At 36.9% G+C, this 19,983-nt stretch overlaps 1 protein-coding gene across 3 annotated transcripts in view; it reads left to right on the forward strand.

Annotated features, from left to right (window-relative positions):
• The first annotated feature begins 7,047 nt into the window (after positions 1 to 7,047).
• LOC115762743 (venom metalloproteinase 3) overlaps positions 7,048 to 19,983 on the forward strand; it is a 55,028-nt gene continuing 42,092 nt past the window's right edge. For all 3 annotated transcript variants that reach the window (XM_030705091.1, XM_030705083.1, XM_030705099.1), the window contains exons 1-2: positions 7,048 to 8,094; positions 17,115 to 17,222. In XM_030705091.1, coding sequence (XP_030560951.1) covers positions 17,154 to 17,222 — 69 coding nt within the window. In that variant the 5' untranslated portion in view covers positions 7,048 to 8,094; positions 17,115 to 17,153. The remainder of the gene's footprint in view (positions 8,095 to 17,114; positions 17,223 to 19,983) is intronic.

A 19,983-nucleotide genomic window follows, 5' to 3' on the forward strand; every position in this document is an offset into this window, starting at 1 on the left:
ATCGAATTATTGTAATTGAAATCCACGACAGCTTAAATAAACTAATTTGCTAATTGCATATAAATTGTGAACTCGAACGAAATGTGGACAGTAACGAGAACTCGAATCAAAATACTTTTTATATTCCCGATTTGTATTGCAATATTATATTATTTTATGGATGTTCACGTTAACTCGTACAGCACGTGTTTTATTAACTTCTGAATTATGGGTCACGAAACCAGGTCTGCGGTATAATATAAATATATATAACATAATTTTAAAAAAATGGGACACTAATTAAGAATTATTGAAATTATTGTTTGGCGTGAGCTTTAAAGGTTATTCAAAATGCTGCAGTCTCGCATAACAATTCACATGGTCCAGCCTCTAACCTATGCGCGACCCTCGACCAAATGCTCGGTCATGACATTTGGGCAGGCATTAAAAAGCCATCAAGTCTTGGGCACATGAGATCTTATTGAAACCAAAGACCTTTCAGCGCATTATCCAATCGATGTCCAGCCAATTGCGCTGCGTGCCCATTGAAATCGAAACGAAAATTAATTGTAATTGTGTCTAATAACTGAAATGTTGACGGAAATAAAAAGCTGTCCGTCTGTCTATCGCCCAACATATAATTACGTATACGTACATATGTCAAATGTAAAAGGCAAAAATATGAATTCAATTACCAACTTTGCATGCATAATGAATTCATGGGTCAATTGCAAAAACTTGAACTTCAAAACTGATCGGAATGCCGCTAAATGTTATTATATCTTGTGTTATTGAGTGCGCTGACAGGCGATGGGCTTTTCATATAACTTGTCGAAAACCGATTGCCTAGGAAGTAATAACACTTTGGAGAAGCAACAAAGCGACTCGACAATGCATAAATGTTGCCAATTAATTTCACATGCAAATTAATGAGCAGCAATTACCAGCTAAAGACAAAAGGCCCATTTATAATAAGTTTGTTTTGTGTGCTCTCTCTCTCTCTCTCTCTCTCTCTCTCTCTCTCTCTCGTATTCCTTGCAAGCAATATGTATTATTGTTATTATTTGTTGCTTGTAAATAAATAATTTTCGCACGCGGTTTTTGGAACGTCGATGAGCGCTTTATCGCTGATTAACCCAAATTCAAATGAAGTTAAGCCTCAAAAACAAGCCAAGCCAAAGGCTAAGGAACTTCATTTTCAAGTTATTGACTTTAGTCGCAGATACACTTCGTATCCAAAACAAGTCAATGCGTCATCTAAATGAACTGAATGGCAAGAGATCCCCTTCAAAGACGCAATCATGCTCATGATTCTTACCAATTGTTGTGGCATATAGTTTTATGGAAAACTTTAAAAGCACTTCCTCCCATTTCATAACATCAATAACATGCTCTGTTTCCAGGTAATCAATAAAAATCAATTTCAATAAGCAACCATATAAAAGATATTTTGTTTTTCAAGATATTTTTATTAAACTTAGCTTTTACGAGCTCGACTATTCTAACATATTTGCAAGCCCGTAAGGTAAATGTCCCCAAAGGTATTAGATCATGCCCTGTGAAAATGTGAAAAAATCTCAATATCTATAATAAATTTATAAAAATCCATTTCGTCACTATACAAAAATTCTGATGCATTAAGGAACTCTTTAATAATTGAATAAATCGAGGAATTCCTTATTGATTTAATAAACGCTCAAACGCGCTACAAATTGGTCTGTGCAGTGTTCGCATTGATCTTCATGTTGATCAAGATTAATTGTGTGCTAATTGCATTTAAATTGCACGTATTTTTGGCCAGCGTTGCCTTTGAACTCATTTAACTGAATTAAAACGGCAACGTGCGCTCGTTGCAAGTTCGTTGCTTCAGTCTTTTGTATTTGTGTTGTGTATCAATTAATCAACCTTTCAGCATGACAAATCATTTGTTTAGTTTTTGCCCAAAATATGTTTGTATTCTGCTTTCCTTACAAATTGATTTTGCCTAAGTGACAGCAACGCCTCCTCTCCAAATAATTTACATTTTTGACAATAATCGCATTCAAATGGGATTTGAATTTGAATTTCGTTTAGCCAATTTGCAGGAAGTGGCTGCCGAACGGCGACATTAGCGCATGTTGACCCTGACAGGTCAGGTTTTGTTTGAGTATATTTAATGTAATTTTGCTCAATATTACAAAACTATTGTATTTTCATGGTATTAAAAGCTGTCACTGAGAGCAGTACAATTCGAAAAATCCAAAAATTGTTCATCTAATGGGCTGGACCCACTAACCAAGAGTCTCGAGCATGTTTGGCTTTCGCAAGCCAGGAGCCAGACGGAGCGAACGACTTGTGTGCTTATGAATATTTATAGATTATTGGCTTGAAAATAAATGGAGCCAGCATGGAGCCGCACGAGTGAGAAGTAGAGAGAGACCCAGTTTATGGGCCTGACTGAAATCCAAACAGTGGCTGGTCTCCGGTCTCCGGCCTCTGTGGGTCTTGGACCATGGGGACTGGTACCAGGTAGCCGACATAATAGTGGCAATAATGCTTATAATATAATCGAGTTCGGTCCAATATTTTGTAAAGTGCTGCAATTTTCGACTTGTTGTCGCTTTATGCAGACTTTGATTAACATTTTTTGTTGTGTGTGTTGTTTGGCTTGCATCTTAATTTATACACATTTCTTCAGTTGGGCCATAATTTAAGTTCGTTTCAAATTCATATTTACATTTGTGCATTTATGTTACAATTTTGTTTAAAGTTTGAAACCTGATTAGTCGTTGTTTATATATTTATTGCATCATTAAAATGACCCAAGTTGGTTGCCGGTTGACAATTTCGTAAATGTGGTTGGCGGATTTGTTTTATTGATTTCTTTTTTCTGCTCTTTTTCAATTCCCATCTCAAATCCAAGCCCAAATCAGGCAGCGTGAAGTGTTGGAAATTATGCAAATGCTTATTGATTTTCTTTGTTTCTCCATTTTTTATAGAAATCTGAAAGAGCTTTAAACCTGAAACTCCTCGCGGACACACACTTTTATGTATGTCTGCCTCTCGATACTTTAATATATTACTTTTTCTTCATGCTTAACTGCATTTTGACGCCTCATAAAACGACTATTTACCATTAACGATTGCATGATGCTTATGAGATGATAAATTGGTACCCGGTTCATCTTCTTGTGGGTATCAAAAAACTTCGGTCGCAGCAGGAAAATGACATTGACCTTTGACTAAGACGTGGATTAATGTGGGACAGAATACTCGGCTTATTAATCGGCGACATAAATATTATTTTGAACGGGAAGAATGACCTGATTTAACCAACATTCAAAGTAAGCGCATCATCAACCTATTTGAAACGTGAGAATCTAAGTTTGACAGTCTGATTTATTTACGAAACCAAGATAGTATCGGGAGCGTAAAGTGAGTAAGATTGTTAACTAATATTTTGTAAATATTTAAAATTTTTTTAAGTTTTTCTTTTTTAATTTTCATTCCCCGCAATATTTTTTAATCTAAATGCTTTCTTTAACTTTTACAATGAATTGATATACAACTGTTTTCCTAACTGTTTGGATGAATTGCTGATCATCAACTAACAATCCTAAAGAAATGAAGTACAGTGTAGTAAGTGACGTTATGAGCCTTTTAAACAACGCCCTACTATGCGATTCTCATAAAAGTCGCACTCCAATTTACTGTCTTTTATCCTCTTTTCAATGTACCCCGCTATCTGTTTTTTTCAATTTGTAGTAATATGTATGTTTGGATAGCTCTTTGAATTTTGTTGTTAATTATATTTCTCTAAGTGAATTTCAAAACATATAATGTATAATGTGATGAAACTTAATACTAATACGCTGTTCTTGAGTATTTCTTCACGCAAGCTTGGAAATTCGGTGGCAAGTTGTTGCATGAAACTGTTTTCAGTTTCCCCCAATCGGCTTCAAACTCATTTTCACAATAATTTGTGTAAATTCGTTGCAGACGTCGACGAAAAACTATTGCATGCAGCTTGCTGATTTTCATCAGAGCCGTTGCAAACTTATTTTCAAGCATCAATGTAAATTTTTCAGAAAATTCGTCTCCATGCACAGTGGACGATTTGGCTGACTTAGCGTATCGAAATTGAGTACTACAAAAAATTTAAATTTCCTTTAAGATCATAATTTGGTCTGGGATTTAAGTAAATACGGTAGAGGCAGTTTTTTATTCAAAAGAATTTTTATTAAATTCAAATTGAACTCTGCAAGGGTATATGATCACAAAAGAATTGGGCTCATAAAGGAACGAATATACATAAAACATAAAAGTATTCAAAAAATGGCATTTAAAACAAAAGTATTGTATTGTTCGATAATTCAAAGAAAAGAAATTGATGATAGAATAATGCTTTACTTAGCATGCTAATGCATTACTCGATGATTGAAATTCTCAACCAGTTTAAACTTTGACAAGGCCAAAAGGCGTTAGATATTCGAAAGCAAAGAAAGTCGATCAAAGGAGAATCTATAATAGATAGACAACATGGTATTTTGTGTCTATTGTTATAATAAAAAACAACAAATCAAACAGAGAACAAAGCTTAGCTAATAAATTGAAATTTGTGCGGCAGTGGCTCGGTGGAGGGAGAGTAGAAGAAAAACAATAATTAAATGTAATGCCAATGCGCTGTGGCATTTCGGCTTAGAAGTCAGGCTGTGAGAAAGCAGCGAAAAGTGTCAATAAACACAACAGATTTAAGACAATGTAAACAAATGCAATGCAATTAACACGAAATTCACATAAAAATAATGAGTTCAACCGACGAGATTCCGACTTCGGAGCCGACGCGCCGCCAGCTGCAGTATTTGGCGACCCATGAAATGAAACCTGTTGCAGACCCCCCCATCCCACCCCCTGGGCAGAGTAAAGGGGGGTTCATAGGAAAAACTCACAGCTCATTAATAGATGCCTATCGCAGCTGGGGCTAAATGTCGCTTGAAATGCTGCGCTCGAAGCAACACGTGTAATGACACCAACGATCCGATGAAGATATCAATCTAAGTATCTGGTTTATATAAGAGCGGACTTCGAGCTAAAAGTGGCAATTGGGGTCGATCAGCGTCTCCAGTGGATGGGCAGCTGATAATGGATCGGCAGCTACGTCAGCCACGTTGAGTCAGAGCATCGCATCAATATTTATACCCTTCGGTTGATTGGTTCATTGCCGTTTCACCCAGTCGATCTGCTGACCACTCGTCGAACGACTGCTGGTCTTACGTGCACGAGGGTTCACTGTGCCTGGATCCACACGCATTACTGCACGCCCCCACCAAGCATCCCACTTATCGCAATGTGGAACAATTACCTTTTAATTGGGCCGCTTTGATTGCTCGCATTCATTTGAGCGAGCATTTGCATTGGGCATTGATTATACGGGTTAGTCGAAAACGGAAAGGTTACGGACCATAACCGTCTAATCAAATTCAAATCCGAGACAATGGCTGTCATTGAACTTCGACGTATTTGTGGAATTTGAACAAGAATTTTTAATGTTATGTTAAATTTTAAATTATCGATAATTGGACAATTAAATGCGGTATGCACGCGAAGCAGTTGTGTGTATTACTAAGTTAGGTTCTGCAAAACTAACAAACTATTTCCCATCGATTGTGGACAGACTGCGTTTGAATGGAACTGTTTCTTATGTTTACCATCCAATAGGCCTCAAACTAATTTTCAGACAATTTCCTGAAAATCTGGCGTTCCTGGTGGAAAATTCACGTCGGAAAGACTAAATTCAGGCTAATTTTGTGGATTTTTAAAAAATTCAATCCTCCTGAGTTGAGAATGGGGCTCAAAGATTTGTTTGGTGAAGTTTCGGTTTCAAACTCATTTCCAAGGATCTTTAGGTAAGTTAATTTGCTATTTGATGCACTTCCCCCTTACCACCACATACGTTTCATTTTACTAAACTTAAATTGTTGGAAAATGTTGATTACAACTTTTGCTTTTTAATTTAATGGACTTTAAACTCATTTTCTAATATTTTTGTGAATTATGTATTATATTATATTATATATTATATTATGTATAGATTTATAAGTTCTACAGCAGTTGGCTTGGCTTAAAGCTCTGTTCATGGTAAATGACAATAAGAATCCTGGGCTTAAATCGGTTCGGGGTAAGCCTTGGTTTTTTGACAGTTTATTCTATTGGGGTATGGTAAAAATAAATGATTTATTAAAATTCTAACTAATTAGTATTGATGCTAATTGCAATTTGGCGAATCACGCCCGAGGGAAACACATGTTGGAGCTTCAACAGCTTCCTGTTAACAATGTGGCTTGCTGTCAATGCCTTAATGACACATTTTGAATTAATTTTGCTTTTCATAAACTCACCAATTAAACAAAGTCTGTTTTGTGCCAGGAAATTTGCATGTGAGTAATGTTTTGTTGCGAAGATTGCAAGCTGAAGATAAATTAAAACAAATCTTTACAACATTAATCAAATGCTTTTCAGCAACAATAACTGCACTCTAAAAGTCATTCAACGCTTCGAGTAAGTCACCACAGTGCAAAAACAAAGAGAGAGAGAGAGAGAGAGTGTGTGTGAGAGAATGAGATCCAGTGCGAAATGAACTCAAAATTCCACTCAAAGTTCCACTCAAAAGCTAACTCATGCTGACTATGAAAAATGCAAGTGGTTTTTGGTTTTGTTGTCGCTATCGTTTTCGTTTTCGCTTTCATTGGAAGCTTTCAAGGCAACTTTGGATGTGGCTTTGGCTTTAAGCCATCGACTAGCTTTGGGCCTAAGCAACACCAAACACAACGGCAACGGTTTGGGCCAAAGCTCGGCTCTGGCTGTTGTTGCTGTTGCTGTCTGTCTCGCTTGCGCCGTCGTCAGCTTTTATTGTTGTTGCTGCTGGCCCGATCATCGTGCGCTATATTTTTTGGACTGCGCAGCGCTGCCCAAGCGAACGTTAACTTTAGTGTGCGCCGACCAGTTTCCGTAGACGGCCACAAAAACGGCACGCAGACGCGATACGTCAAACCAACTACCAAAATTATAAATTTAAATACAAGCAAACAAAAAAAAAAAAAAACCCATTGAGATTCCCAAAAGCGCAGCTTATGTAAGGCTGCCCTTAAGTTCTTCCCAGTGCAGTGGCAAAGCGACGCCTAAACGGCGCTCAAAAGTGTAAACACAACAGCAACCCCAACCAAGAAAAGGCAGCAGCTTCAGCTCCATTGAATTAAGCTCAATTCGCAATCTCTCAACTCTCCGTTTTCGTAATCGTGTTGGGCAAAACAAAAGCAAAAAGCAAACAGCAAACAAAAAAAAAGTGAATCTGCCTTTCAAGTAATCTCCATTTTAATTTCTATCTCGCTCGCACCCAACGGTCAGACAGTCTGCCATTTTTTCCGTTGCTGTTGCTGCTGCTGCTGCTGCTCTGCTGCGTCGCCGTCGCGCTTTTTTATTGTTTATGTTTTTTCGTGTTCTGAGCCCGGAGAAGGTTAAGAAATAATAAAAGCAATACAATCAGAATCACAATTACAATCGCAATGAAATGGAATGAGTGAAAAATAAATTTCGTTAACAACAACAACAACAACAACTACGAAAAAGTCGTCTGCCAAGCAAATTTCACGCCGTATTTAATCTTAGCGCAGTGCCCGCCTGCAGTTTAATCGCTGTTCGTCTTTCTTTCCGTTCGTGTTGTGGGCTCTGTGTTCTGGTTCTGTGTGTTCTCTGTTCTGTTCTGTTCTGTTCTGTACTGTTTTACAGTTATCAGTAATCAGTACCCAGCAATCGGTGCGCGCTTGGCTCTCGTTATCGTTATCGTTATCGTTATCGTTGTTGCTATCGTCGCATCTCTTGGTCAGAGCCAGAGGAGAAAAGCACAGGGCGCAGGCGCAGACGTGTTGCTATTTTCAAAACACAATAACGGTATATTCGCTCGCACAAGCTGTTCTATGTTCATAAGAGTATAACACAGTCATCAAGTCCATCGCAACCGAATATCAATATATGCGTATGAGAGTGCTGTACATATTTTAAAGTTTCAAAAGGGATTTTCGTGTAAAGTTCGTCGGCCATTTTTTGGCCGCATAGAAGTTAGATAAATTTCGGACTTAGGTAAGTTGACAATTAAATAGAGTTAAGAATATTTTAAGTCTAAGTCTACAATTTGAGTGAAAATACATTTTTTTGTTCTTCAAATGAGATTAGATTAAATTTTTATCTGAATGTTGTTCCTTGTTTATCAAAATTTGTTCATGGCATAAAATTTTTACTTGGATTTATAATACTGTGTCACATGATCTATTTCTGCGAACTGACTTCTAGCCGAAGCCAGATTCTTCAAAAGTTTTACACATGTCCACAATATTATTTAATACTTTTTTCAAGATTGGGGCTAACGAACGAATTTCGTTGGCTTTTACTAATTTGCAGACAAGTTTGTTTAATTAAAACCTTCACACATTTTTGGAAAAATGTATCAAATTGTTAATTTATTTAATTGAAAAACTTGCTAATTGCCAAATAATCAAATCGCATAATACACTATGTAAAATTTCAAATATTACTGTAGGCTTTTTTTGTTTTTGTAAGACCCATTCAAAAAGTGGGCTTGTTTCTTGGTTTCATCAGAGTGCAATACGTAATTGATTTTATTTTATTTTTAGTTTTTATATGTTTGAATGTATGCAGCTATAAATGCATATAAAACGACTTTTCATTGTTGTTGTCGGGCATTTTGGCTGTACACGTTATTATCTCATTGTTGTTGCTGTTGTTGCTGTTGTAGCAGTTGTTGTAGTTGTTGTAGTTGTTGTAGTTGTTGTTTCTGGCCGCTTTGTGGCTTCGATCGTAGCGATTTTGTAATATTGCTACAGTTATTATTGCCCGATACGCTTTACTCTGCTCTCTTCACTGTTATTGTTGCAATTATTGCAGCTCGCATTGCAACAAAGCCCAGAGAAAGAGCGAGAGAGAGCGACAGGGAGACAGAGAGAGCGAGAGAGCGGGGAGCCCATTAAGCTTTCAGCTGCTCCCTGCGCCAGCTTTTAACTGGTATGCACAATGATCTTAGCTCCAATCAGACTGTAACTGTAGATTTGCAACTTTCCAGGCACTCGCATTCTATGCTCACCCTTAGACAATGTTTACATACGAATTGTATTACGTTTTTCTTCTGGTTTGTGCTCAAATTCGAAGATATTGCAGGCTGTTTATGAAAACGGGCAGACAAAACCTTGTCAGCTGTGCTCGTTGAGAGGCATCGTTCATCAGCTCGACGACAGTGTCCACTTTTTGAATTCATCTCTTATTTTTATTTATTTATAGTTTATATTTTTTCGCTGTGCCTTTTCATTGACACCGAAGAAGAAACCCGAGTAACCTGTTTGTTTGTCTCTCTGTTCGCAGTCGCCTATCCGTTCAACGCTTTGTGTGTGTGTTTGTGTGTGCGTGTGTGTGTGTGTTTTATTTAATTGCATTTTTTCTTCAACATTTAATAAATAGTTTTCAGCGTAATTTATGGTTGATAATGTGTGCATTGTTTTTTTTTTTGCTATTTCTTGGAAATGTTTGGAAAAACTATTTATCGGTATATGCAAATGTTTAAAGACTTCTGTAATATTTAATAGATTTTTTAAGCATTACCTAATTTGCTTACTTTATAAAATTTCAGTTAAATATTCAAACTTTTTTTTTTCATATTTTATATACGTTTTAGGCCGTTAACAAATCCCAATGTTTAGATACTACGAATTAAAAGTTTTAGCAATTGCAACTAAACAAAATCATTTTCGATTATAATAAAAATTAAGTATACAACTTAAAATTTATACGATTTGCATGTCAGACATCAAATTAGTCTTTTTCGTTTTAAACTAATATGTATTAAAATAAAATCGGGTTAACTTCCTGTTTAAAATCATAAATATGCATTATTTAAACAGTTTAATTGGCGCCTTAATAAAATATTAATAATGCAAATGCCATAAATGTAATAAGTTTGGGCATAACGCATATCGCAGACAACTACATAATAGATTTATATATATATATATATATATATATATATGTAGTATCCAAGTTTGTACTCGTGTTTCTGAGCTGCGCTTTTGACGTCTTCTTCAATTTCAATTTCAATTTCACTTTCATTTTGCGGTTTACCGTTTTTCCAACAGGCGACGGCGACCGCACCGCTGCATGCAATCTACAAGCTGTGTGTGTCTGTGTGTGTGTGTGTGTGTGTGTGTGTGTGTGTGTTGCATGTAACATGTTGTAACAACAGCTGGAAAATTATAACAACAGCAACAACAATTGCAGCTGCAATAAAAACATTTCAATTCCGAAATAATTTTGTTTGCAGCTTTGTTGTTGTTGTTATTGTTGTTGTTGTTGCCCGTTCTATGGCCCAAGAAATAATAAATAAATAAATAAACGAATCTTTTTTGTATTTACGTTTCGACTGGTTTTTGCAGTTAATCGGAATTTTGGCATTTCTTTTTCGCAATTAGCCCCAGCGTCTGTTTTATTGCTACCCTTTTATTTAATTAGCTGGCGCTCTGCGTATACGCAATATGTTTGCTTGAGTTTTTTAGCCATTTGTTTTTGTTTTTTTTTTTAATAGTTTGCCTTTTCAATATTTGCATATTTCAATGCGCCTCTGCTGCTGTCACATTACGTATACGCCGCATGCGCATCGAACTGCTCACGCGTTATTCTAAAATGTTTACAATATCAATAAATATCGACTTTGAGACTTGGGTTTTAAAGAGTAATCCAGGTAGACACATCATACTTGGTATATAAGTGAACTAGAGTTTATAAAGATTTAAAATATATCAATTTTTGGATACCTGCGCCCATTCCCTCCGCAATCGCAAAGCTATCAAAGGTAATATATATTGTTTGCTCCATTTGAGCAATAAAATCGGACTATAAGCACCGAAGCTAAACCAAATATGAATTTCTTTAACATAGCATGGAGCAAAGGGAAGAAGAAGCACAGAATAAGGCTCGAATATATCTTTCTTCTTTGATTATGTATAGCAGAAGGAAGCTTAGGGTATCTTCTAGTCTGGCACATCCACATTTAAGCACTCTCGTTATAGCCTGGCCTAAAATCTGACTTATATATTTGACATATTTATCCAAGAAATTTTCATAAAGTAAGCTAGAATGCTTAGGGCATCGCCTAGTCGGACACTTGCCGATTCCAGCACTCTTGTTATAGCCAGGCCTAATATATTTTCTGTTGCTTTGAGCATATTTATCAGAGAAATTAAAATATTTCATCGTATTTTTGGTGCCCTGCCAGGCAAACACATTTGCACAGCTGTTTTCGACTTCGTTAGCTGTCAGCGGCTTTTCAACACACATTCAAGGTACAAGTTCCCAACTCCATTGTTTCGACTGCAAACAATAGAAAATATTCGCTCGCCCTTTTACACAGATACGCACACATACAGACAAATTGCAGCTGATTTGAAATGTTGAGCAAATGCAAAGAGTTCAGGTCGCAGACACTTTACGTAATCCTTTCCGTCATCATTGTCGCTTTGGCGCTGCAACCTGCAACATGTTAACTGAGAAATCAAATTTATTATCTTTTGTTGATTCGCTCGGTCTCTGCGCTGATTTTTGCAAAACGCCAACAGTTGAACTTTGTTATGTCACTTTGTTATGCCCCACAGTAGATTATGTTGTGATTTGTGTGGGAGGCTGGGAATTCATTTTGGGCATTGGCTACGCGATCAGCTTAGGAAAGTTGCATTTATGTGTCTTTTGCCGAATAAGGCTGGGAAAAATGTTTGTTAATTAAGATTAAAGCCAAGATATTAAAGGCCTCATTTGAACATATGTTTAAAAGATATGCCATTCATTTGAATTTATTTGAAAGGAAGAATAATTATATAATATGTTAAGGTGTTATGATGTTTCGTTTTGCCATTATTTTGATATTTTTAACCATCATCATTGCCTTGTTGCTCGTTTGTGAGCTTGTGTGTGTTTCAAAGAGGTAATGATTACAATATTCAATTGCGATGCACATTATATAATCTTTGAACACACACAAAATACCATAAAGAGCCCGTCATACGATGTGTTGAACTAAAAACTTCACTCATAACCATTACCTAACCAAGCCCAGCTGAAGAAAAGTCCATTACTCATGCGCCCAGCTGTTGCTGTCGGTTGCTGCAGGCCCTGAGAAATGCCCCAAGGCATTTCGCACAGCTCGGCACTTATCAAAATAAGTTCATTATCAACTAAAGTGCACAAATAGGCAACTAAGTAGCCGCCAGTGCACAGGTGTGGACCCGACCACCGATGATATCAGCGCCATGGCAGCAATTATTCCATGGCGACGACAGCTGACGCACGTCTGATGGCAGATGGCCGGCCTGGGCTGTTTGGGGTAGGGCAGCGGCGAGGGCAGCAGAGTCGATTCGGCAGCGGTGGTCAGCTGCTGTCAATGTCAATTAAGCCAAAACGCTGACGCCCTCTGCTTGAAATGCTGCTGTTGTGTCAGCGAATCTGTGAAGAAAGCCAAAAGAAAGAGTAAACAGGCAAGATTGGCATGCCGACGATTGCATGCCCTTGTGAACGTAGGGCAAAATCTTGTCTAGAGGAGCCATATGATATGCTACGAAAAAACTGAAGCTCGTATGGGATGAGTTAGAGCAAGATATCCATAAATCAGACAGACATCTCCTTTAGGGCTACATTATATAGTAATTAATCGTAGAACTTAAATTTTTACCAATCATAGCAGAGATTAGCATATGTGCTGCCAGCAACAATATATGTACGTACTTTATGAGTAACACATACTTCTTGGCGAAACTCAAATGCCCTTTTGCAAGGGTATATTGACCAAAGGCTGCTAAAAGCCAACAGCTCATCGCTTAAGAAACAGAGAGTTACAAGCAAAAGCCATCAAAAATTCCCATAAACAGACAATCAACAAAATGCATTGGCAAAAGGCACAACAACAGCAACAACAACAACAAGAAAGGTAACAGCAACAGAGCAAAGCGACAGATAGACAGAAAGACAGACGCTCGCTCTGTTAAATATGTATGGCAAGTGTCTGTGTCGGCATAATTATGCGGAAGCTGACAATGCAACTTGCTTTTTGGCGGCAGACCCCCCTCCTCCCCCCTGCTATCACCCCTTCTCGGCAAGACCCCTTGCTGCGTGTGGCGGCTTTCTTAAAATTTTGTTTCAATGCCTCTTGGCATAATACCACACTTACAATGCTCGCAATGTGGCAAAGCGATTTAACTGTTGGCTTTCTTAGCGCTTCTGTTTTGGTGACGGCTCTTAAATTGGCCACAAAGCTTAATTGCTTCGGCAAACAGTGCCAACTGTGAAAACTGTGAAAACTCTTGCCGTTTGATGTCTATTACATAATTTTTACAGTTGGCCATGCACGCGATGCCACAAGCTGTGGAGTAAAGACAAAAAATATATATATAAATATATAAAAAAAACATATGTGAGGTCCTCGGTGGATGGGTTGTCTAAGTGCACCGAGCATTAGGCTTCCAATTCCAGTTTGTAGCTACCTCAATCCGACTGGCCGACATCTCTTTGTTGTGAAAAATGGGTTCAAATTTGGGATTTATTTACTGGATGAAAATGCGCGCTTGTTTGGGGGATCGTTTGCTCGAAAATTCTATGCAAAGTGGTTCCATCTTTTATGTCCCACGCTCCGAAAAGATGTAGGAGAGTGATATTTAAAATATACATTTCAAAGACAGGAAATACCTGTTAGCTTATATGTATCTATCGGTCTGATTTGGTATTAAGTAAGAGATCTCTGTGCAAATGCAACTTTAGGCATTGCCATAACCATAACCTTGAGTTCAAGAGTCATTTGATCAGCGGCAGCAGCAGCATCATCAACTATACAAAAACTAACCCTAATCGACCTTAATTATGCAAGCGGCTAGCAACGGATTGACAAAATGGCCAAGACAGGCCAAGAAACTATAATTCATTGAGTTTCATTCCGTTTTAAATTTGGTTTTGAATATGATTTTGATTTTTTTCTTTTCTGTTTCTGTTTCGCTTGCCGCGTAACTGTATTAGCCGTAAATTTATGTTAAGCACATGTGTGTTAACCAAAGACATAAAGACGTAAAGACGTCAACTTTGATTTTTTTACGCCATATACACTAATGTATAGGGTATTTTAGGCGTCGGTTCTTGTATATATTTTGTGAATACATTTTTATTGCTTAGGTTTATTTCTTAATGCAGGGTAGTTGGTAGTCGTGCCTACTTCTGTATTTTCCTACTTGATTTCCCTTTCTTTTTCGCGGTAGTAATTTTGTGCATTCAATTTGTGTTTGTCGTTGACATTCGAATACGAATTCGTCATAATTTGGCACCTTGATGAATTAATTTCGTTTTGATGATGTTTCATTTTTCTATTGTTTTACTTCGTTCAGGTGAAAGTCTTGCCCAAGGTTGTTCACGAACTTAACCGTTTAGCCGAGTTGAACTTACTTTTGCTTCAGGGCCATTTGACCTTAGGGCAAGGCTAAGTGAACTTGACGAAGATTTAGACAGATTTGCAGATAAATGCTCAAATATTTGCAAAGCGTAAAAGTATTCTTATTTAATGAGCAGAACGGAAATTATTTAATAAAGCATCTCAAATGTTAGGAACTCATATAAAATGGGTTATTTTCAAATTAGAATAAAATTTGATAAAAATTTTAAGCAATATTTATTTGATAAGAAAACTACGAGAAGTAGAAATGCTAAATTCCTAGCGATCAGTGTATTTTAATTAATAACTTCTACTCAAAATTATAATAAACTAGTTACATCAATTTTATCAATAACTAATTGAACTACACTCATGTATTTGTAAAAGGTACAAAGCCGAAGTCAAGTTCGTTGCCTAAGTCTTTTGATTATATTTGGCTTAGCTTGCGGTTTCCTTGTGGAGTTATTGTCCGCTTCAGCTTTATGCTAGCTAAATAAACTAATCACATCGGCACGTAGCCATTAACCCAAAAGTGACCCACTAATGTCTTCATCTGTAACTGGACTAATTGGAAGTTTGGGCTTAACAGTGGGCTGCGCCCAAACATGCCCCTTCTAAACGTTTGCTTGTGTCGAGTGAAAACCCATTTAATCTCAACACATTTGACGCAAATGCACGCCTCCAAAGCGATCAGCTCTTGGGTTTCTCTCCCTTCTCCTCGACAAGGCCCAAATTGCAGCAACGTTTGCCGGCAACAATTTTTACAAAGGCGTCAATAACTTACAATTAAATGTTTTGGAAATTTCACTTTCTGCTGCACATTTGCTTGGGTAAGTGGCCCCCGAAATCGGTGAACGGCACAGCTGCAGATGCTGAAACGCCCATGCATGTCGCTTTTATTTCTGTTTTGTCATTCTGATTGATTTATAGTGTGTTAGCTGTGCATGGAATATGCTAACAACTTTATGCTCAATCAAAGTAGTCAAAACATTTATATATTTTAATGAATGAATCCTAGATCATTTATCATTAGATCATTTATCATTAGGCAAAATTACCTAAAATATAAGTTAATTTTTGTTAATTTTCTGCACAATTTCCCTGCCTTATATTGGGCGTGGCTAAGACACACTTTAACTCTTTGTCTATATACTCTATTCACTGTAAAGATCTCTCTTTTCTCTCTCAGTATAAAACCAAGAAAAAATATAATAAATTAATTTTATTTTTGTAATTTCATCATCTCATTCTCAGCTTTCCTTGTTTTTTTTTTTTGTTTTTTGGGTATTTTCCAGCGCTTGCAAAATTCGCATGCAAATTGCCCTAAAAATTGATATCTGAAAACATGCTGCGGCACGTCTGCCTTCCGTTTCTGCCTCCTTCAGGCTGAAAGACAAATGTCATGCAATTTGTTGTAAGAGTCGAAGTTGCAAAATGCAACAGCAGCTGTCGTTGTTGTTGTCGTTGTTGTTGTTGTCATTTCTGTTCGGTTTGTTGTTGTTGATGTTTTTACTGGGCAGTTTTGTTTGTTTTCAGTTGGTTTGTCAAAGGTCTGGCCATGTCAATGTGGATGCTGCCGCCTCTTGCCACGCATCGCTGCATCATTATTGACAATTAGCCGCATTCGATGGCATTTACGCCCGGACGGATGTGCGGCAACAACAATAACAACAACAACAACAACAACAATAAAGCTGATATTTCTTAGTTTAGTAACGTTGCCTTATAGCTTCTTGGCCTTACGCAATAATTAATTACAGCCAGCGGGCCAGAAAAGTAGGTTTTCTACAATAAATACAAATTATTAAGTGTACAAGCAACAACAACAACAACAACAAAAAGCTCTAAAGTTGCAACAGTTTCTCGACTGCCAGAGGATGCCAGTATAATGTTTTTTCTACTAGCATAATGTCTATTTGAGCGTAAACATATTGAGCGGGGTGTGGGACGGTGGATATATAGACAGAGGAGGGCTTTCGATTTATGGAGGGTGCATTGAATGCATGTAAAATGCAATTTGCATTCTGCAATCCGCAAGCTTGCGGCAGCGGGAAATTTTAAGGTGCGATAATGTGAATACATAGATTATGATGAATAGGCATCTATTTATTTATAATAATAAACAATATGATCGCTTGGAAATTAAAAAGTCTTAAATGTAATATATTTCCGTCTTAAAATCTGAAATTTAATCGCTTATTTCGGAGAAGGTAATGACACTTATTTGCCATAAGGAAACCGTTTGACGGATCCAGTGTTGAGCTTAAAATATCTCCCAATATATATATATATATATATATATATATATATATATATATACATATATACATACATATATATATATATATATACATAACATCGAACAGTTAAGTAACTATATAGATATATATATATATATATATATTTCATTATATATATCATTTTACGTTTCGTTATATTTAATCTCTGATCCTACATGCTTATAAATAAATGAATAATCGTTATATTAAAAATATATTATTTTAAAATTAAATTTTTAATTTCTGAGCGAACATAATACTTATACTTATATACTTTTACTATATTTTATGACTTTTTAAATATATTATGTTTATTTGCTTTCATTTAATGTTTGTCTTATTTCCTTCTTTCTTTGCAGCTTAAGTTTTTTAAGGTCATTTACCATAGACAACAGAAGATGTTCTCAATAATTTGTTCCATCACAGCGCTTGTATTGGCCAGCACAATATGCCAGGCACTGCCAGATGTAAGTACGACGATCCTCAAATTGACCGTGTTACCCGATAATGCCTTGAGTTTGATATAGGCCTAGCACGTTTTCGGTTAATAACGAAGAACTCATCAATCAATTCAATGCAATAAACACTTTTTGGGGGGCACATGATAAGACAATGGCAGCTAACTGTTGTATTTGACAACAACAACAACGGCAACAACGGCAACAAATACTTGACACAAATGACCGCCAGTAACAATTTTCATTGTCATTTTGTGGCTCGCGTTCGCGTTGTGCGTAATTAGCATTTAAAAACATTATTTGTATATTAATTAAATTACAAAAACTATTTAAAGCGAGCAAAGACTCGGAGAGGATTCAGTTATATGACTCCGTCAGAGTCGCTCTCGCTCTCTCAGTCTCTCGGCAACACCCACAAGAAACAAATGGCATTGTTATTAATCATATACACACTTATATTAGTCTCTCTCTCTCTCTCTGTGTGTGCGTAGCTCTCATTGAAAAAACAAACGCAAGCTCAGCTTTTGTCTCATAGAAAAAGCTTCGCCAACGAATTATGGCCAAGGTCAAGTGTAAAAAGTTCTTGTAATTTTTTTAACTGAATTTCAATCGTTGCTTTTTTTACTGCTTTTGTATTCACTTTTGTGGCTTCTTTTGGTTTCATGCTGAGCTAAAAAACTTTTCACCAACCTCTTTGTTCTTTAATTCTTAAGCATTTGCTGGGGTCAAACCGATTTTAAATCTAAATAAAGCTTGTTCAACTGAATTGTTTTTGGGTGAACACGCTCAGCTAGTTGTTTGAATATTTGTATAGTCACGGAAATAAATTAAGTTCCTTACAAAATATTTAATTTGTTCATAACAAGAGAACCTCTCTATGTTTATCAAAAAGTGCATCAAGGGGATAAGTTATACATGTTTGAAAACTTGTAACTGAGTGGACTTGACTTTGGAAATCTGTTTTAATTCAAATGAACAATACTCAGTTCATGTTTCTGTCAAAATTTGAAATTTCTCTTGCTGTTTCACAGATCGATTGCTTCAAAGTGTATCCACCTATTGATAATACTTAAAAGTGATACCAATTTAATATTCTTCACCATTTCATTTTTCCTTCAAATTTAGTCTTGAGTCTAAGTTCATGCACATTTATTGCAAGCTCAGCATGTCAAGCATATTTTGGTGATTATTTGACACTTTAGACTTGAGTAGAGGTAACTTCACGTCGAGCAGTTCCTACTAAAGATACGAGAAATCATCTTCTAGGCCCAGCTGACTTCTGTCAAGAAAACATCTTTAATCTATTCCCTCCCAACGATATTTATGCACATCTTACTTTGTGAATCTGTTTGACATTTGCTCCAGCTTTATCTCAGTCATTTCCTTGACACCTCCATATGAGAGCAGAAATGTACTTTAGATGGTTATAGGCCCCTTCGTGTTTGAATACTACCGGAGATGCTGCTTGCAACACAGCTCAGACTGAGGCTCAGTATCCGATTGCAACTAAGACTGCAATTAAAGTTGACTTTTTTGCGTGGCTCGTTAAAGCAGCGGCAACAAGCGGCAGCATCATAAAACAAAAACAAAAACTATGACGAGGCCCTTCAAATCGCAACCAAGCATAAAAATTATGGAAACCAACAAGGCAAAGCTAAGACAACAACACGAAACTTGAAGCGATTCAAGAATCGATTCGTTTAACTGCATGAGTCAGCCGATTGCAGCTTGCAGTTGTTGTTATTGTTGGTTGATATGTATATATATCATGTGCTGTCAAAAAAAACGCAAACAAAATATGAAACTCCCTGCCACTTCCTCAAGCTATTCCTATTCATATTCCTTAGACATTGGCCAGGAATATATATCTATTGCAGTTATGCTCGGCCATATAAATTGAGCCTGTTAATTGTGAAATCAAGAACTTTGGCGTTTTAAATTTGTGTGGCACGATCTGTTGTTGTTGTTATTACAGTAGTTGTTGTTGCCTGTTGTTGTTGTTTTTGTCAGACATTGCTCGGGCTGCTTGTCACGCTTGACTTTTATCTTCAGGTTTTACTTTAGTTTGGGTCACGTTCCCGTCAATGGCCGAGTGTTACGTTAGCTGCATATATGCGAAAACGGGTGAATAAGCTCCCGAAGTTAACTTTTATTAAGAAGCTAAAGCGTCTAAAAGAGCTTAAGTCCCTGACAGCACACACAACTTTCATCGTATCGCTTAACAAAGATTTGCTCTCATTCTTTTTCATTACCTACGTTGAGATATAATATGATATTATTAGAGATCCTATCCAAATGATGGGATACCGACTGTTTAACCCTGTCTCAACCCAAAGGTCCACCGAACCCGAACCAAGCATTTACAAATGTCAAACACTTAACCCAGAATTAAAAAAAAAGACTCATCTTGAAATTGAAACTAGCACTTAAGACACTTTTAATAAAAAAGTGAATGTTAATGAAAAGTAATTAACAAGGCCAATTGAAAAGTACCTGTCGGAAAGCCAACCCGTTCGCGGCCAAGCGAAATGACTTTTCATTAGGCGCAGTTGAGATCCCGGCTAATATGCCAGCACCCTGAACTTTTCACACTTTGTTAATTTTGCCCACAAACAGAGAAAAAAGGTTAGAGAAGTGGAAAAAAAAAGATTGAAAATAACAACATGCTTGGCGCTAGCAGAAGCATTTGCTAATTTCCGCCGCTTGTCGGGCGAGGCAAGGTCAACACACCCAGCGAAAAGACCCCAAAAATGAAACAGCAACAGCAACT

This window comes from Drosophila novamexicana, unplaced genomic scaffold (assembly GCF_003285875.2).
Source record: "Drosophila novamexicana strain 15010-1031.04,08,12 unplaced genomic scaffold, DnovRS2.1 tig00000008-arrow-pilon, whole genome shotgun sequence".
Lineage (NCBI taxonomy): Eukaryota > Metazoa > Arthropoda > Insecta > Diptera > Drosophilidae > Drosophila > Drosophila novamexicana.